Genomic DNA, 20,298 nt, shown 5'->3' on the forward strand with positions numbered 1-20,298 from the left:
CAAACTCAATACTGAACCCAAATGTGCATGTAAAGGCAAGCGTCCCAATACTTTTGGTAATATAGTGTATTTAAATTAATCTGTTTTTTAAAATGCATAAAAAAATGATACAGTTATTATTTCTAGTGTTTCCTTGTTTTCATCAGTCTTTTAAAATGTATTAAAGTCTTTGAAATTGAAAGCGGAATAAGACAATTTCCTTTTGCATTTACTATATGAAAATTCAACGTACGACTTGTTAATTGCTCAATTAAAATCACCATTGGGACCCTGATGATTTCATGTTTCTATAATTGAGTTAGAGTACCTATACTTATAAGCTATTTATCTTAATGAAAGGCACTCTGGTGGTGTTGGATTATATTTACTGCAGAGTCATCTGCATGTGTATGTTTTAGGAATGCAAATTCCTGTATTTATCAGGGCTGGATGCAGGGCGCCGGAGTGCCTAAAAATTACAACTTTTTTTTACTGTTGTCAATAGAAGCTCATGTTCCTTGATTCATTAAAGCCATTGCTGACCTCCGGAAATTTGGCTGGTTTGGCAGAGACCGCCTTGAATTTTATTCAGTGGGTAGTCATCCCCGTTCGACAGAAGTAGATCATTTGATCAACTTTGACATGCAGCCCCTGATCAGTGTATTCTGACAGCAGCAGGTCCGAGTGTCAGAATACTATGTCCCAGCCAGCAGGATTCCCTACCATGGGGAGGGACCTGAAATCATGGCCAATAGCACAGTGTGATATATGGGTTGTTGTTCAGTCATCCATACTTTTGGCTCTGAAATAGAGGTCTTGTCCCTCGAAACTTAAGGCATAAGCAGTTTTTGACGCAGAAAGGCCCTCCCATGTCATAATTCAACCGCTGTGAACTAGTGTTAATTTTGGCAGAAAATTTCGATTTAGTTTTAGTTATAGTCTTTTGTATTTTACAAAAGAATTGGGGTATATATATTGTGTTTTGTTTTTTTTTTGTTTTTTTTTTCAATTCAATTCATTAAAGTGTATATTTTCAAAAAAAATTGTGTTTCAAAACCACAGTGCAAATACCGCGTGACATAAAAAAGAGATTGCAACAATCGCCATTTTTTTTTTCTCTAGGGTCTCTGCTAAAAAAAAAAAAAAAAATGATAATGATAAATGATAATGTTTGGGGGTTATAAGTAATTTATTTTCTAGCAAAAAATACTGGTTTAAAGAAAAAGTGCCAGAAAAGGCTTATTTTTTCTTGGATAATAAAATATTTGAGTGATTGGCATACTACACTTATTATTTATAAAGTGAAATTACACATTTGTGGTGGTTATGTATGCATATATATTATTTTTATTTGCTTTATGAATTAGGTATTGTGGGATTGTTCTGTTTTTATAATCACTTCTATGAATTGCGTATATGGTATACTACGGTATGTTTTTGTATAAGATGATTAGATGGAATTGATGTATTTATTAGATGTTTTTGGTTGCGCTGTACTATTAGCTTTATATATATGGTTGGGTGTAGGAACATGTCACGTTTTTGTACAATATATTTTTTTATTAATTCACTTATGCTTATATCTTTGTTTTTTTTTTTTTTTTTTATCAATTGGGTCTAGCGCAGTGATTTTTTTATTTTGATTATATATTAAAGTGTAACTAAAAGCCCCTTTTATATTTTATTTTTTTAGTTTTGGATAGAGTGGAGAGGGATTAAAAAAACTGTCAGGATGTTATTGCTGTCTGCACCCCCTGTGAGGAAGGGGTTAATCACAAACTTTTTATCTTCATAAAACAGTCCAAATTCACTCTGTAGAAAATAGTGCATTTATCTCATTTCTAAAGGTAATGATAATTTTGCAAGGCTTAAGTCAATATGCCAATGTTGACTTTAAGGGTCAAGCTCACCTCAGAATGCTGAGTTTTGGCTCAAAACATGTTCATGATTAATATTCTGTAACATGCGATATTTGGAAATACATTTTATAGCCAACTTTTTGCTGTAATGATATTATTGGTTAAAATTATTCTACTGATGTCTTTTGATTACTGTGATTTGCTAAAAGCTTTTATCCCACCGCTGCCACCAAACTGTTGGTAATTGGATTGTTTTCTAGATGACCAGTAGAGGGCCTCAGTCAGCGCTGGGACACGTTTGTGACAGATTGCTGTGTATGCTTCGTTCCTTGTCACACCGTGTTCCCAGCACTGACTGAGGCCCTCTACTGGTCACCTAGAAAACAACCCAATTACCAACACCCCCCGATTAGGGAGTTTCATCCTCTCTGTTTGTCCTGTTTACTGTTATTGAACAAATCAACCGTGGAGGTTGGCCAATGCCCCAAAATATATGCAAAAACAAAATACAGAGAAAGTAGGGGTTTTTGTGGCCAGTTGGGAGAAGGAAGACCAGGAAACGAACACTTAAAATTAATCAATTTATTAATGTATATAAAAAAGTTTTGTGTATAGATGAGGGATACACAATAAGGAAAAACAAATCCCTCATATATTCACCAATATATTAAAAACAGCAGGACAGAAATATATCCCTAATAAGGGAACAATACATGCTTCAAGCTGATGTTGATGCAAGAAGTCTTTGGTGATATTCGGTTTGAAGGTCCCAATGAGCCAACGCGTTTCGCATCAGGCTTCGCCAGGGCCAGAGAGATCGAGCAATACCGATATTTCTCACTGCGTGTTGGAGATATTAATAGTAGGCAGGAAAACCAAGTCCCTATAGCAGAGTATATGATTGTGGTGACGGCTGTGGGTGGAGAACAGTATCCATAATATTTCTTCAAATGGATGATATGAAGCCCCCGTCTCTTAGTGGCAATCGCTAGAGTATATATCTCTATAGAGGTTTCTCCCCTTTTCCAGACTCAAGAGGCCAGGGGGACACAATAATAGGGCTCATTCACTTTATAGTCCATTTTGCTGCCCTAAGATGCAATCATCCAACCCATGTTTGGAGTCCACCTTATTAAGGGACAGAGGGCATGCCAAACGGTGCCAGAATATACTTCAATATAGTCCAAAGGGGTATAGAGGCAGGATAATGAATGGTTCAGGTTAAAGACCATTCCAAGCCATGATATCCATTCATGACTCTAGGGGTAGCCTTGGTGTTGATGGTTCTCCGTATGTCCTGCCTGAGCCTAGGGTCTGCCATTGTTACCGGTAACATTCCCAGCACATTTAAGCTGTAACTCCAGGTGTGAGAACTGAGACTATGACAATTCCGCCATCTTTGGTTTGTTTTTTTTATTATGTTTTGGGGATAGGAGAAGGGAATGAGTGGGATACTCCTCTGGCTCAACTAGGTACAATTTCGGGACTCTTCTAGAAGAAAATGCCTGTCAGCGCTGTCATAACGCCAGTCGTTGCTAGCCAACGCTTCCTGACGCTTAGATATACTGTAACACTGAAAACTGTGCTGGAACCTTGACCTTAATTCAGAAGATCTAGGACTGTAGAACACTTGACTCCTGACAATGCTGTGCTCAAAAGTCACTGACTAGCTCCCTCCAGCCCTGCGCTGGCTTGAGGTAGCTCCTTGTAAATCCCTGTGCTGCTGCAACTCTCAACTGGTACGGTCCACACTGTACACTGACTCTTCAAAACTGCAGGTACCCTCTCTAATACTTCAGGGACCTCAACCTAGGTACCCCCTCTAATACTTCAGGGACCTCAACCTAGGTACCCCCTCTACTACTTCAGGGTCCTCCGACCAGGCACTCCCTTTACTGCTAGCTGACTCTTGGATCCCAGAACCTTCTCCGTGGTCCCCTCTGACACTAGGTTGGGTTTCCTCCACTGCCCTATGAGAAACCTCTCACCGAGTCGGTGGGGAGACTCCCCTCTCACAGAGTCGGTGGGGAGACTCCCCTCTCACAGAAACACCTGAGAACCATGACACCCTGACCAAAAAAAAAATCATGGCCTTGCTGTTAGGCAAACAAGGCCCACTATGCATTTACCTAGCACCTACCTGTAGGGTGCTACACCTGCAAACAAGGCCCACTATGCATTTACCTAGCACCTACCTGTAGGGTGCTACACCTGAAAACAAGGCCCACTATGCATTTACCTAGCACCTACCTGTAGGGTGCTACACCTGCAAACAAGGCCCAATATGCATTTACCTAGCACCTACCTGTAGGGTGCTACACCTGCAAACAAGGCCCACTATGCATTTACCTAGCACCTACCTGTAGGGTGCTACACCTGCAAACGAAGCCCACGTGTCCCCGCTGGCGGTCGCATCCATCTTCGCCCGTCTTCCTTCCGGGTCTGTGGACTCCAGCTGTATTACTGGCCGGAGCCACGTGACGTCACTCCTGTGCATACACGTGGGAGCCGCTGGTCACGGCTCAGGGCTCTGAAGAAACGGCACAGCGGCCATTTCTTTAGAGAGCATGGGCCGATGACGTCGTCGGCTGCATGTAATATAAATAGCTCCTGAACTGTGCAAGTTTCGAAGATATTTACAGCACCTATAGGTAAGCCTTTAAGTTATTAAGGTGGGTTTACAACCACTTTAATTTTCAGGGATTGCCACTCACTTCCTGTTTTAGTTATGGGACAGGAAGTGAAGAGAAATCTCCCCAATGGGACACAGATGGCAAAAATAAAATCTGACAGGAGTTATAATGCTCCCTTACTCTATCCAAAATGAAAAAAAAAAAAAGTTTTTCCTATTCTACGTTAATGAATACAGAGTTGCATTAATTTATAACTGCTTGGAGTTTAGCATTAGCCAAATGATTTTGTAGATCATTATTTCTTTATGACAAAATTAAAAAGCACAAATGGAGTGGCTGGAGGCCCTTTTATGACATGCTGCACACATTGTTATCGCTGCGGTGTCAACTTCATGCTCTTACCAACGTGATAAAAATATTCTGCTAAAAACAACCCGAATTTGCGATGACAAGCGCTCTGTGATTGTCCATGCCTTCCCTGGGCCACAAAGTGCCGTCTTTATGGAAACTCCTGCTAAAATCTATCCTCTAAATCTGGATTTCTCTGTAATTCAGGTCGCTTTCACTGCAAACATCATGAGAGCCGAAGGCCTTACCAGACTCAGACTTCCCGAATTCTCATTACCTTTATGTTTGGAAAGTACCCAAAAAAATTACAAACGCCTACGGCGCTGCTACTTAACCTTCAAGCCATCAAACTTTCTCGCAGTGACTGATGTTGCTGGGGACCCCGCCGGTTGTCACCCTCAGGGCTTAACTGTGAGCCAGCAGAGTGTCACTGCCGCCAAGCCCTGCGGTCTCATGGGACCTGCGGCATTATATCGCATGAAAGTGTAAATGGCGTAAGCTGCCCAGGGATTAGGGGAATGGTTAGATTTATCATTCCACAAGACAATCGCCCTCAGTGGAAGCGGATACATCTTAATGTTATATTATTTTAAGCTACGTACAAACAAACTGCAGCCTTTTAGTAAACCCGCCATAGGAGAAACATGGGAGCTGTCTCTGACTTGACCAATGTAGAATAGATGTCACCCCCAAACTCTTAGGCTGCTTAAAGCCAAAGGCTCCACCCCCATGCCATAAACCTTTCCCTTTACCTAAATAATTGAGACCACACCGTGCTTGGAGTTAATTGGCCACAGCAGCCATTTTATTAACCCTTTTACCTTAAAATTAACATAAGGAGAAAAAACATTCCTTACAAACATAAAACAATCAGTCATTAGGCCTGTTGGTCTTTGAGGCTCCTCCAAATAATTCCAAATCCTGCACTGCGGGACCTGTGCCCTGATAGGCCTCCAGCCGCGTCACCGGCTCGGAGACAAACCACTCCCCGCAGTGCCACCATTTTGAATTCCATTTAAACTGACATTAAATGGAATGCACCATAGGGACCCATACCAACGATGAGTCCCAACCATACCCTTATCCTAAACTGTTCACCTCCCCCGCCAGCAAAGACCAACAAAACGCCACCAGCACCCAAGGGTGACACCTTACCCTTGCGTGCCCCTCCAAACCCTCAAGGCTCGCTGGATCCCATCCTGTAATCCCAGGGCCCATAAATCTATACCCACCGCATTGAGGTGGACTCCATCATCCCGCAGATACCGCCATGTGTCCACTTCCAACTCCAGGTGGCGAACCACCAACCCCCCATTCCGACACACAAAGCGCCCCACTTCCTTGTTCAACTTAATCCGAGCCTTATTAAGGCGCGCGACCGACCTGGCCATGCGCCAGGACGTGCGGGCCACCATATCCGACCAAACTACAAGCAGCGCCGGAAAAGCCGTGCGCAGCCGAAGGAAATCCAACTTTATGTCCCTGATCAAGGCCCGCGCGGACCTGGCCCCCAAATCGTTGCCCCCGGCATGCAGCACCAAAACATCTGGCTGCCTGTCCAACCGGGCGAAACGATGCACTTCGGGAAGGACCCTGCCCCAAGTAAGCCCCGGCACCCCCAGCCACCTGACACAAGCCTCGTGCCGAGAAAAACCAAGTTGTCTACCATTAGGACGCACATCAGCTCTCCGGGCCCCCCAGAAAACATACGAGTGTCCCACGATCCAAACAAGGCAGGGTTCCAAACCTACAAGAAAAGGGGACAAAAGGAAAAGAAAACCAACCAATAATCAGATAACCAGCCGGGCCCACACCCCCCCAACGACAAAACCACCCCCCGTACATACCCTACACCAACAGCTGTGGACGAACGTACACCAAGAACCTCCTAGACTCCCAGCGCCCAATGCGTTTGACCGCATCGTCGTTCAATCCCCAGCGTGCAGCCTCAGTGGCCGCCCCGATCCGAAAGGAATGAGATGCAAACCTACTGGCATCCAAACCCAAAGAGCCCACACACCTTCTGAACACCGATACAAATTGAAAACGAGATAACGACGACCCGTCCGCATGCATTAAAAATGAACCGGGCCGCGAAGGGCGGATTGCCCAGTAATCCCGAACCGCCCCTACCGGGCACAGCGGTGAAGACGGCACCGCGAACAACCGGACACGGACCCCCTTGCCACTCTGGTCCGTTTTGGACCGTCGAAGGAGGATAGTAACCCCCTCCCGACCGACAGAGACATCCTGACCCAATAGGCCCCCCGGCACCGTCCGGGAGGAGCTGACCAATTCCCCAATCCGGAAAGCCCCGAAAAAAGCGAGAGAAAAGGCCGCTTTAAACAACACCACCTCGTAACTCGAGGCGCAGTGCTCCCCCAATTGCCGGCAGACGTCCTGCAAAAGAGCGAAGGACACCGGGCGCCTAGTGTCCCTCCTCCGATAAGCCCTGGAATAGCCCCGTAACGCTTGTCTCACCACGAAGTCCTTCGTGTAATCCTGACAACCCAGAAATTTAAACAGAAAGGCCAAGCCGGACAACTTGCGAGCCACAGCGGAAGCCGACGCGCCCCTCTCAAAATGATCAGAGACAAAAGAAAGTAACACCCACCTGACCTCCGGACCCAGAGGATCCACCGATGCCACCCGCAACACCTCCAGCCACTCCAACCATACCTTGCAATAAGCCGACCACGTGGACTCGCTCACCGACTTCCTGATCCATCCAGCGAGGACCCCAAGGCAATCCCCCATAGCCACTCCGGACACGTGACTCCGCGTTGCTCCGCTGCCGGTGCCAACTCCCGGAACCTGTCCCCCTGAAAACGAGACAGCGCGTCAGCAATATCATTCTTAACCCCCGGAATGTGCACAGCGTACAGGAAAACATTCAACCGTAGACACCGCAACACCAAATACCTGAGGAGGCGCACCACCGGCTGAGACGAAGCCGACGCGCGGTTGATCACCTGAACCACCCCGAGATTGTCGCAATGGAGGCGAACCTTCAGGTTCCTGAACTCCGCCCCCCAAATCTCCAGGGCCACCACCACCGGGAACAGTTCCAGCAACACCAAGTTGCTGACCAGCCCCGCTACCTGCCATGCCCCCGGCCAAGGGGCGGCGCTCCACGCCCCCCGGTGAAAAGCCCCGTACCCCGCCGAACCAGCAGCATCGGTAAACAGTTCCAAATCAAAGTTGCTGATCGGTCCGGCCATCCACAAGGATCTACCATTGTATGTGGCCAAAAAACCGTGCCACAGACGCAAGTCATCCCTGTGTTCCCTGTTGAGCCTGACGAAGTGAGTGGGCAACTTCACCCCCGAAGTCGCCGCCAACAGCCGTCGGCAGAAAACCCGGCCCATGGGCATAATGCGGCAGGCAAAATTCAATTTACCCAGCAACGACTGCAAGCTGCGCAACTGAATCTTGCGCAAACCCAGCACCCCTTCAATTTCAGCTCTCAAAGCCCCCAATTTATCCTCCGGTAGGCGACACTCCATGGCCTCCGAATCCACGACAATGCCCAGGAAGCTGAGCACCGTGGTCGGGCCTTCCGTCTTGTCGGGGGCCAACGGAATGCCGAAGCTCCCGGCCACATGCTGCAACGTGGCAAGCAGGATCGCGCACCCGTTGGAAGAGGGCGGGCCCACACACAGAAAGTCGTCCAAATAGTGGATCACCGAATTCACGCCGGAAACCTCCCGAACCACCCACTCCACAAATGAACTGAAGGTCTCAAACAGCGCGCACGATATGGAGCAGCCCATAGGAAGGCAGCGATCCACATAATACGCCCCTTGCCACCGGCAGCCCAGCAATCGAAAACTGTCCGGGTGAACCGGGAGCAACCTGAACGCCGCCTCAATGTCCGATTTGGCCATCAAGGCCCCCCGCCCATAATGTCGCACCCAGGCCACCGCGGCGTCAAAGGAAATGTAAGACACCGTACAGGCATCCGGGTCGATGGCGTCATTCACAGACCCACCCTTTGGGAAGGAGAGGTGGTGAATGAGGCGAAATTTGTTGGGTTCTTTCTTGGGAACCACCCCCAACGGCGAAACCACCAAGTCACGCACCGGCACCTCCGAGAACGGGCCCGCCATGCGACTGAGAGCCACTTCCTTGTGCAACTTATCCGACACCACCAAAGGGTGGCGCAATGCCGAACGCAAATTCCTCGCCACCGGCGGCACCGAGGCCAAAGAGCAAGGGATACGAAAACCCACCGCAAAACCCTCCCCCAGAAGTCGGGCAGCCGCCCTATCGGGGTACCTATCTAGAAAAGGCCGCAGCCTTTCCACCCTCACCGGCGTCGTCCCCTTTGTGCGAAGGCTCTCCGGACCGCCCTTTTCCGGACTTAAAACACCGAGCCAAGGAATGGGAACCTCCGCAACCGGAGCATTCATGTTTGAAGCGACATGTGCCACCGAACTTACAGGAACCCTCATTAAATTGCCAGCAGAAACCCCTCCTCTTTGCGGCCGGCTGTCCCGGGGTCGCAGAACCACCGGCCCCCCCTGGAAAAAACTGATTCGGAGCCTTCGCAGACGACATGAGCCGCATCCACAGGCTGATGTCCTTGTGGTCCCACCGCAAGGAGGGCCTAACCGCCTTCCGCTGCCGGAACTGTTCGTCGTACCGCAGCCAGGCCGACCCCCCGTAAACCCGATAGGCTTCCCCTACAGCGTCCATGTAGCAGAACAGGGCCGAGCAGTTTTCCGGCGCCTTTTCCCCTATGACGCCCGCCAGAATGGCAAAGGCCTGCAGCCAATTGGCGAAGGTCCGAGGGATAAGCCGATAGCGTCGCGCCTCCTCGTCCTCCTTCTTGCGCTCCTCCGGTTTAACCCTGTCCAGGTGAAACTTCTCGAGGGGCAACAGCGTGAAGATTTCCACGTACTCACCCTTCCAGATCTTCTCCCGGACTTCCTGCTTCAAATGTGCCCCCAATGGGCCCTCAAAACAAACATATACCTCACCTTTCGCTGAATCGTCCAGGCGAACAACGTCCGCCTTCCCCTCCTTCGCCGTCCCGGTCTTGTCCCCCGCCGCCCCGGCCGTCACTGCCACCACTGCCGGCGCACCAACAACCTGGGGAGGGGCCCCAGCCCCCCCTGCAACTAGCCCCGTGGAAGACGGCCCCGCCAGCCCCGGGGCCCCCCCCGGCTCCGTGCCCGAGCCCCCCGCCGGAGGCACCCAAGCCGCCGCTGGAGACAAGCGGCCCCCGTCCCCCGGGGGCAAACGCCCCAAGAGGTCCCGTAGACCCAGGAGGAAGCCCCTCAAACCCCCATCATCACCCCCTTCCGGGGTCCCCGCCCCCACTGGCCGGGACACCCCCACCCCCCGAGCCCCTCCAGCACTCCCACCCCCCACATCAAACAAGCCCCGCAAATCAGACAAAGCCAGAGAAGGAATTGTGACCTCACCTGTCTGCCCAGGGGGGGCGCCCCCAGCCGCCGATCCAGCCTCCCTCGTCGCCGACCGACCACCGACATCCTCTTCCACATCCGATCCGGACACCTCGCCTTCCGAACGATCGTCCCCGGGCACCGCCGACATCCGTCCACCAGGTGTCGCACTCCCGCCATCTGCAGAGCCGAGCGACAGGCGTCCACGCCCCCGTACTCCAGCTCCGCCCGACGGAGACCTCTGTGAACCAGCCGAACTTCCGATGACCCGGCCACGTGACTTGCCCCGCCGCGTCATCTCTCTGCGCCCAGCCGAGGCCGACTCCGAGTCCCGCCGATCACTGCTGCCACCGGCCGCCATGAAGCCGCTCCCACGCCGAGGCACCCCTCCGACCGGAGCATCGCCAGTAGGGGAGCCCGCCAGTCCAGTAGCACCCCGTCGAGAGGGACGGGGAGAGACCGAAGGCCGCCTCCCCCCACTACCCCCAGAGCTCCGTCCATGCAGAGGATTCCTCCCAGAGGCGCGCACGGCCGCAGCAGGAGTACGCTTAGCCGGCGGCCCTGAAGGGTCCCTGTCGGGGCTCCTAGGATGACGCTGAGCTCGAGGGGAAGGGGCCGGTGAAAAACGCTCCGGCGGCCGTGACCGCCGAGCCCGCGGGACCGCAAGCCCCTCCGCATCCCGTGCAGAGTCCTGAACCCCCATCAACGTGGAGACCTGGGACCGGAGCCACTCAGTCCCCTTCACCGCGGCAGCGGCCTTAATTTGCTCCAGCAAAACGTCCAAATCCGCCATCACAGACCAGGGAAGCTGAGGTGAGATACTCTGCAGTGAAAAAGGTGGGTGACCAAGCTTCTTCTTCCTTCGTCCGTTGAACTTCCACTGACCTCCAATCTGAGGGGCCACCCCTCCTAACTGTACCTCAACCCCTCCCAAACCTGATACACCAATCCCTGAATACCCCCCAACTCAAAACAATTTAATTTAACTCACACCTGCCCTGTCTCCCCTCTTCACATGGTCATGTCTGCCCTGCGCTATTTTTTTTTTTTTTTTTCGCTTCGGGCCTTGCTTTAAGCGAAACTATGCTTTACCCAGGCAGATCAACAGGCGCACTCGAAGTGGACCTGTCAACTGATATATTTTTTCACAATATCACTTTGTGAATGTAAAGCTGGATACACGCTATATAATTTTCTTTAGATTTTTTCTTTTAGATTTACCAAAACCATATAATATGAGGTCAAACCTAAACACTTTCAATTTGTATGCAATCAGGCAGGCCCTTGCACTACATAGTTGAAGGTAAATCTAAAGGAAATCTAACAACAAAAGTTGTATAGTGTGTATCCAGCCTAAAGCCCCGTACACACGCGTCGAAATTCGAATTTTCGTCCGACGACCGATCTGCCGATTTTCGGCTTGTTAGTATGGTGCTTCCCGACAACCGACTCCGACTTTTCGGCCGAAAAAATTCTGATGTGCAGGCTATAAAATTTTTGTCCTCCGTCAAAACACGGCCAATTTTCGTGCAGTCAGTACAGATTTCGACAGGGAAAAATCTTATGAGCAAGACTGGGCATGCTCAGAGAAGAAAGAACAAAAAGAAAGCAAACCAACACATGACATCACTTCTGAAGTAGAATTTTGTCGTGCGGGAAAATTCGTGTGCAGTCTAGAGCACATTCCAACCAACAAAACACAACTCTGGACAAAAGACGGACGACCGGTCGGCAGAAATTCGTTGCGTGTGTATGAGGCTTAAGGCCCCTTTCACACAGGCGGACCGTTCAGATCCGCCTGTCAGTTTTTTTGGCGGATCTGAACGGTCCCCCCATGCATTCCTTATGCTGCATCGGATGTCAGCGGAGACATGTCCGCTGACATCCGATCCGATCCGTCAAATCTGGATGGATGGAAACCCTATTTTCCATTGTCCAGCAGATCGGATGGGATCGGATGAGAACTGACCGACGGTCTGTTCCCATCCGATTTCCCCCATAGAGATGCATGGGGAACTGACAGCTGTGTCTCCGCACACAGCGCAGAGACACAGCTGGCATCCTCCTGCTCAGCGGGGGATTGGCGGATCGATCCCCCGCTGAGTTAAACGGACTCCGTCCGACGGACGGAGTGTGTGAAAGGGGCCTAACACTTTCAAAAAGGTACACACACCTGTCAGTTTTAAAAATGAAATGACCTACATACTAAAGTATTGTGGATGTAAACTCTAAGGGCTCTTTCGCACACGGAGTCCGCCAGGCGGACTCCTTTTTTCTCAGCAGGGCCCCGGGGGATCAATCCACCGTTCTCACCCGATCCGATCCGTCAGACAGATGGAAAATAGGGTTTCCATCCGTCCGTTTTTGACGGATCAGATCGGATGTCAGTGGACATGTCTCCGCTGACATCCGATGCCCCATAGAGATGCATGGGGGGACTGTTCCGATCGGCCCAAAAAACTGACAGGCGGATCTGAAAGGACTCCCTGTGTGAAAGGGGCCTAAAGCCTCGTACACAGGATAAGATTATCGAATGATCTTTCGTCCGTTTTTTGTTGCATCCTGGTCTCATATCAAAAGGTTACTTTCATATAAAATTTCCCGTACGACAGAATTCTACTTCAGAAGTGATGTCATGTGTTTTGTTTGGTACGTATTCTTTCATCTCTGAGCATGCCTAGTCTTGCTCTTATGATTTTTTTCGGACGAAAACTGCACTAATTCAACGGAAATCGGACATTGTGTTGACATACGATAATTTTATAGGCTGCACATCCAGTTTTTGTCGTCCAAAAATTCGGAATCGGCTGTCGAAAGCACCATACTAACAATCCGAAAATCGGCAGATCGTCCGTCGGGCGAAATTTTACTTCCGATTTTCGTATCGTTTGTACGGGCCTTTACAACAAAAGTTGTATAGTGTGTATCCAGCCTAAAGGGCCATACACACTATAAGATTTTCTGAAGACTTTTTCCTTCAGATTTACCTTTTCTATGTAGTGCAAGGGCCTGCCTGATTGCATACAAATTGAAAGTGTTTAGGTTTGACTTCATATTATCTGGTTTTGGTAAATCTAAAGGAAAAAGTCTTCAGAAAATCTTATAGTGTGTATGGCCCATAAGACTGGGATGCCATGATTAGGGTATTCCTAAGGCTTACTCCCTGTTAGCCCCAACCATATACTTAAACTAAACAAAATACCAGTGACGCCAGTTTGGAGAAAATTGGCCCGGTGGGCCATTTATTAACAACTAACCAAAAACACATATTAACATAACCATAAATATTCCAGTACCATAAATAAGTTGTTGGTCTTGGGAGGCACAGATTCCAATTAACCTGGTATCAGCGTAATCCGTTAAACGGTCCCCAGCCGCGCAACACCAGCTCAGGGACAACCCACTTGACCACTGATACCTCCTACACTTCCGGTTAATATCCACTCTTAACCGGGATACCAGAGGGCTCCATACCTAGATGGGTCACCCTAAACACTTTTATACCAACACTGTTTTATACCGCCTCCAAAGACCCCCAACCGCCAACATCAATTATCTGAACAAAACAAAAACCCCGACAACCTCAAAGCGGCCCCTAAAATTCCCCCCCGCAAACAACCCTCAACAAACAGGGCGGGAGGGTGGGGATCCTTTCTACTTGCTGCCTACAGGGAATGTGCTGGAAGACCGTAAGTCCCCCCCACTTACCCTACTGTAGACCCCACCTATGAACTGCTCTGACCAATCCCTGACCTGACCTACATGGCCTGATGTCCTTAACCCCTGACTGCCCGTGGCCCAGTAAACCCCCTCATGAGGCCCTTCGCTTATTTTTTTTTTTTTTTTTTTTACTTCGGGCCTTGCTTGATTAGGGTATTCCTAAGGCTTACTCCCTGTTAGCCCCAACCATATACTTAAACTAAACAAAATACCAGTGACGCCAGTTTGGAGAAAATTGGCCCGGTGGGCCATTTATTAACAACTAACCAAAAACACATATTAACATAACCATAAATATTCCAGTACCATAAATAAGTTGTTGGTCTTGGGAGGCACAGATTCCAATTAACCTGGTATCAGCGTAATCCGTTAAACGGTCCCCAGCCGCGCAACACCAGCTCAGGGACAACCCACTTGACCACTGATACCTCCTACACTTCCGGTTAATATCCACTCTTAACCGGGATACCAGAGGGCTCCATACCTAGATGGGTCACCCTAAACACTTTTATACCAACACTGTTTTATACCGCCTCCAAAGACCCCCAACCGCCACCGCTCGCAGGCGTGACACCTTACAACTGCGAGCCCCTCCACAAACGCAAGGCACGCTGGACACCCTCCTGAATGCCGAGTGACCACAAATCCGTGCCCACAGCATTAAGGTGAACCCCATCCCCCCGCAGATACCGCCAGGTATCCACCTCCAACTCCCGATGCCTGACCACCAACCCCCCGTTCCTAACGACAAAACGGCTAACCGCCGCATTAACCTTGATGCGGGCCTTGTTCAATTTGGCGACCGACCTGGCAAAACGCCAAGCCGTGCGGCCGACAATCTCCGACCAGATCACAACCGTGTCAGGAAATGCCAATCGCAAACGAAGAAAATCGTATTTTATGTCCCGGATAAGGTGGCGCATGGACCTGACCCCCAAATCATTGCCCCCCGCATGCAACACCAAAATCCCAGGGGCTCTGTCCAACTGTACAAAACGGTTAATCTCCGGCAGGACCCTGCACCAAAGCAACCCCGGGACGCCAATCCACCGGACGGTGGCCTCCTCTTTTGTAAAACCCAACTGCCTCCCGTCATGCCTGACCTCAGCCCTCCTGGCCCCCCAATACACATACGAGTGTCCTAAGATCCACACGAGGCATGCAGCTCCCCCTGTAAAGAAAAGAAACAGCACCACGGCAATGAAACAGCAAAACAACCAGCCACCCCCCAAACCACACAAGTACCTAAACCAAATGAGGACGAACATACAAACGAAAACGAGAAGATTCCCACCTGCCTATCCGCCTCAACGTCGCTTCATCCACACCCCACCTGGCCGCCTCCGTAGCCGCCCCGATGCGGAAGGAGTGAGAAGCGTAACGACCGGCATCACGACCCAGCTCGGACAAGCACCTCCGAAACACAGCCACAAATTGGAACCTCGACAGAGCCGAACCATCCCTGTGCATCAAAAAGGAACCCGCCACCGACGGACGCACCCGCCTGAACTCCTCCACCACCGCAACCGGGCAAAGAGAGGAACCCCCCACCCGATACAGGCGCACATACACACCCCTGCCATCCTGGTCCGTCTTGGAACGTCTCAGAAAAATCACCACAGCCGAGGCAGAACAACTCACCTCCCCGTCCTGCAGTCCGCCATGCACATTCCTAGAAGGGCTAACCAATTCCCCAATGCGAAATGCCCCGTAAAAAGCCAAAACCAAAGCCGCTGTAAACAAAAGCGACTCATATACCGAGGAGCAGATGCTCCCCAACCTGCCCACCAACTCCCCCAGCAGGTGAAAGGAGACCGGCCTACGCCCATCCGGGCGCCTCACACCCCTCCTGTACCCAGGGCCGATCCTAGGGTCACAGGCGCCTGGGTGCAGAAATTTTTCTGGCGCCCCCATATGGGCGTGGTCATCTTACTAGCTCCTCCCCTTTACACATGTTTCTATGGCAACGACTCAAACACAGAGATGCTCCCCTAAGAAGTCTTCCTTACCCCGGGACCCTCCTACGATCTCTTAACAATAAACAAATTACAGGAAGAGAAGCAGAGTACTCTAATGGGAACTGGAGGGGGGTCTATCTAATGGACACAGAGAGGACATCTGTTAGAGAGTCTGTTAGACATAGCCCCCAGACAGGAGATGGTCAGAGACTGCAGACTTGATACAAGAGATGGTCAGAGACTGCGGATATGATACAAGAGATTAATGCTATGATGCAGCCTCATCAGTGCCCACCAAATGCAGTCTACCAGTGCCCACTAAATGCAGCCTACCAGAGCCCACCAAATGCAGCCTTATCAGTGCCCACCAAATGCAGGCTTATCAGTGCCCACCAAATGCAGCCTTATCAGTGCCCACCAAATGCAGCCTACCAGTGCCCACCAAATGCAGCTTACCAGTGCCCACCAAATGCAGCTTACCAGTGCCCACCAAATGCAGCTTACCAGTGCCCACCAAATGCAGCCTTATCAGTGCCCACCAAATGCAGCCTACCAGTGCCCACCAAATGCAGCCTTATCAGTGCCCACCAAATGCAGCCTACCAGTGCCCACCAAATGCAGCCTCATCAGTGCCCACCAAATGCAGCTTACCAGTGCCCACCAAATGCAGCTTACCAGTGCCCACCAAATGCAGCCTACCAGTGCCCACCAAATGCAGCCTACCAGTGCCCACCAAATGCGGCTTACCAGAGCCCACCAAATGCAGCCTTATCAGTGTCCACCAAATGCAGCCTTATCAGTGTCCACCAAATGCAGCCTTCCAGTGCCCACCAAATGCAGCCTTATCAGTGCCCACCAAATGCAGCCTACCAGTGCCCACCAAATGCAGCCTACCAGTGCCCACCAAATGCAGCTTACCAGTCCCCACAAAATGCAGCTTACCAGTGCCCACCAAATGCAGTCTACCAGTGCCCACTAAATGCAGCCTACCAGAGCCCACCAAATGCAGCCTTATCAGTGCCCACCAAATGCAGGCTTATCAGTGCCCACCAAATGCAGCCTTATCAGTGCCCACCAAATGCAGCCTACCAGTGCCCACCAAATGCAGCTTACCAGTGCCCACCAAATGCAGCTTACCAGTGCCCACCAAATGCAGCTTACCAGTGCCCACCAAATGCAGCCTACCAGTGCCCACCAAATGCAGCCTTATCAGTGCCCACCAAATGCGGCTTACCAGAGCCCACCAAATGCAGCCTTATCAGTGTCCACCAAATGCAGCCTTATCAGTGTCCACCAAATGCAGCCTTCCAGTGCCCACCAAATGCAGCCTTATCAGTGCCCACCAAATGCAGCCTACCAGTGCCCACCAAATGCAGCCTACCAGTGCCCACCAAATGCAGCTTACCAGTCCCCACAAAATGCAGCTTACCAGTGCCCACCAAATGCAGATTACCAGTGCCCACCAAATGCAGCCTACCAGTGCCAACCAAATGCAGCCTTATCAGTGCCCACCAAATGTGGCTTACCAGAGCCCACCAAATGCAGCCTTATCAGTGTCCACCAAATGCAGCCTTCCAGTGCCCACCAAATGCAGCTTACCAGTGCCCACCAAAGGCAGCCTTATCAGTGCCCACCAAATGCAGCCTACCAGTGCCCACCAAATGCAGCCTACCAGTGCCCACCAAATGCAGCTTACCAGAGCCCACCAAATGCAGCTTACCAGAGCCCACCAAATGCAGATTACCAGAGCCCACCAAATGCAGATTACCAGAGCCCACCAAATGGAGCCTACCCCCCACCCTGACCACACGCTCAGATACCCCCCACTCTGATCACACCCCCCAGATACCCCACCATCCGGATCACAAACACCTCCAGATACCCCCACCCTGATCACACGCCCAGATACCCTCACTCTGAACACGCCCCCCAGCTACCCCCCACTCTGATCATACCCCCTACTCTGATCACGCCCCCCCCCCCAGATACTCCTTCATCCTTATCGCACACCTCCAGATATCCCCACTCTGATCACATGCTCAGATACCCCCTACTCTGAAAACACCCCTCATATACCAGCCCCCACTCTGATCACACCCCCCAAATACCCCCCCCCACTCTGATCACAGCCCCCAGATACCCCCCATACTCTGAAAACTCCCCTCATATACCCACCCCCACGCTGATCACACCCCCTTAGATACCCCCTCACTCTGACCACCCCCCCCCCTCCAGATACCCACCACACTCTAAACACACCACCTAGATACCCCACCCCACTCTGATCACACCCCCCTAAATACCCCCCAGTCTGCTCACACACTACAGTCTTTCTTTACATTACAGTATCTCCCCTGTCTGGGGACACTTACTTTTGTCAGGCTCCAGAATGAGGACACATCATGGGACAGCCTCAGACATTAGGCTCACTACAGGCTCCTGGGGGAGGAGCCGAGTGCAGAGGGGTGGAGCCCTGTCCATAGTGCTGCATGTGGATCTTCTGATTGGCCCTCCGCTGTGGCCAATGGAGACAGAATAGGCGTGGACTAAAGCATGTGAGAGACACCGGCCGCTCTCTCTTCTCCCGCACTGATAAGGGAGGGGGAGGGGGGGCACTCTGACAGCCCGCAGCTCGCCTCTCCCCAGTGTCACAGCGCCGGCCCTGTGTACACCTCTGGAGGAGGAGAGGACAGACCGGCGCCGCAGCTAGTCTCTCCCCTGTGTCACAGCGCTGGTCTGTGTACGCCGCTGGAGGAGGAGAGGACTCAGTGCCACTGGAGCTTCGGCGCCCCTCCCCCGCCTCAGCTCGCGGCGCCTGGGTGCGGTGAACCCCGTGAACCCGCCCAGGATCGGCCCTGCCTGTACCCCTTCAACGCCTGCCGTACCGCAAAATCCTTTGTAAAATCTTCCAACCCAGACATTTTGAACAAGAACGCCAAGCCAGCCAACTTCCGAGTGATGGCCGCCGCTGACACCCCTTGTTCAAAATTCAAGCAAACGAAATACAATAAAAGAGAACGAGATCCCATACTCACCCCCTCCACTCCTGTCCGAGTCAACAAGGCCCGCCATTCCCCCCATACCTTTGAATACGCCGCCCAAGTGCCGGCGCTCAAGGACCGTCTGATCAAGTCGGTGGCGATCCCAAAGCAATCGTCCAGAGCTCCGATGGACAAGGCTCCCCCCGTTGCTCCGCAGCCGGCGCCAACTCCCGAAACCTGTCCATCTGAAAACGAGACAAAGAATCCGCCACCGAGTTGGTAACACCTGGGACATGCACGGCGTACAAGTAAACATTTAACTGCAAGCAACGCAAGACAAGATGGCGCAACAGCCGAATCACCGGCGGGGAAGCACCCGACAAGCTGTTAATGACCTGCACCACCCCCATGTTATCGCAGTGCAAACGCACCTTTTTGTCACAGAAGACCTCCCCCCACAACTCCACCGCGACCACCACGGGGAACAGTTCCAACAGAACCAAGTTCCGCAAGAAACCTTCCACCCGCCAAGTCGCCGGCCAGCGCTCGGCGCTCCAACGGCCCCCCAAGTAGGCACCATACCCAGCGGATCCCGCAGCATCCGTGAACAAATCAATGTCCCAATTACTGACCGGACCCCGCAGCCAAAGCGAACGACCGTTGTAGGCTGACAGAAAAACGTGCCAGACCCGTAAGTCGTCAACCAGGTCCGCCGATAGCGTGACAAAATGATGCGGAGAGCGGATCCCCGCCGTAGCGGCCGACAAACGACGACTGAAGACCCGACCCATAGGCATGATCCGACATGCAAACGCCAACTTGCCGAGAAGCGACTGCAACCGCCGAAGTTGCACTTTCCGTTTTCCCACCAACAGGCAGATCTCCGCTTTTATGTCCCGCAACTTGTCATCCGGCAAGCGACATTCCATTGCCAACGAGTCAATGACAATGCCCAAAAAACTGATCGTGGTCTTTGGACCTTCCGTTTTATCAGCCGCCAAAGGAATACCGAAACGCTCCGCCACATGTTGCATAGAAGCCAACAAGACACCACACAAGGGAGAAGACGGGGGGCCAATAAACAGAAAATCATCCAGGTAATGGATAACCGAATTGACCCCCGACACTTCCCGTACCACCCACTCCACGAATGAACTAAAGGTCTCAAAAAACGCACAAGAGATAGAGCAGCCCATGGGCAAGCAGCGATCGACATAAAAGGCATCCAACCACCTGCAACCCAACAACCGAAAGCTGCTCGGATGCACCGGCAACAAACGAAACGCAGCCTCAACATCCGTTTTGGCCAGCAACGCACCCCGCCCATAACGGCGAACCCAACAAATGGCAGCGTCAAAAGACGTGTACGACACCGCACAAGCACCCGGATCAATCCCATCATTGACCGA

The 20,298-nt window shown here is 51.3% G+C and overlaps 2 protein-coding genes across 3 annotated transcripts in view; one reads left to right on the forward strand and one right to left on the reverse strand.

The window, feature by feature from the left end:
- Positions 1-20,298, forward strand: part of GRIP2 (glutamate receptor interacting protein 2) — a 653,251-nt gene that overhangs the window by 122,489 nt on the left and 510,464 nt on the right. The gene's annotated exons all lie outside the window — the stretch shown is intronic.
- LOC309561624 (uncharacterized protein) lies at positions 5,971-18,980 on the reverse strand (the record flags this gene model as incomplete). Its single annotated transcript, XM_082265627.1, has 3 exons — positions 5,971-6,249; positions 14,805-15,121; positions 18,944-18,980. The coding sequence occupies 3 exons, from the start codon at positions 18,978-18,980 to the stop codon at positions 5,971-5,973; spliced, it is 633 nt and encodes a 210-aa protein (XP_082121753.1).

This window comes from Pelophylax lessonae, assembly GCF_965119305.1.
Source record: "Pelophylax lessonae genome assembly, chromosome: 8".
Taxonomy (NCBI): Eukaryota; Metazoa; Chordata; class Amphibia; order Anura; family Ranidae; genus Pelophylax; species Pelophylax lessonae.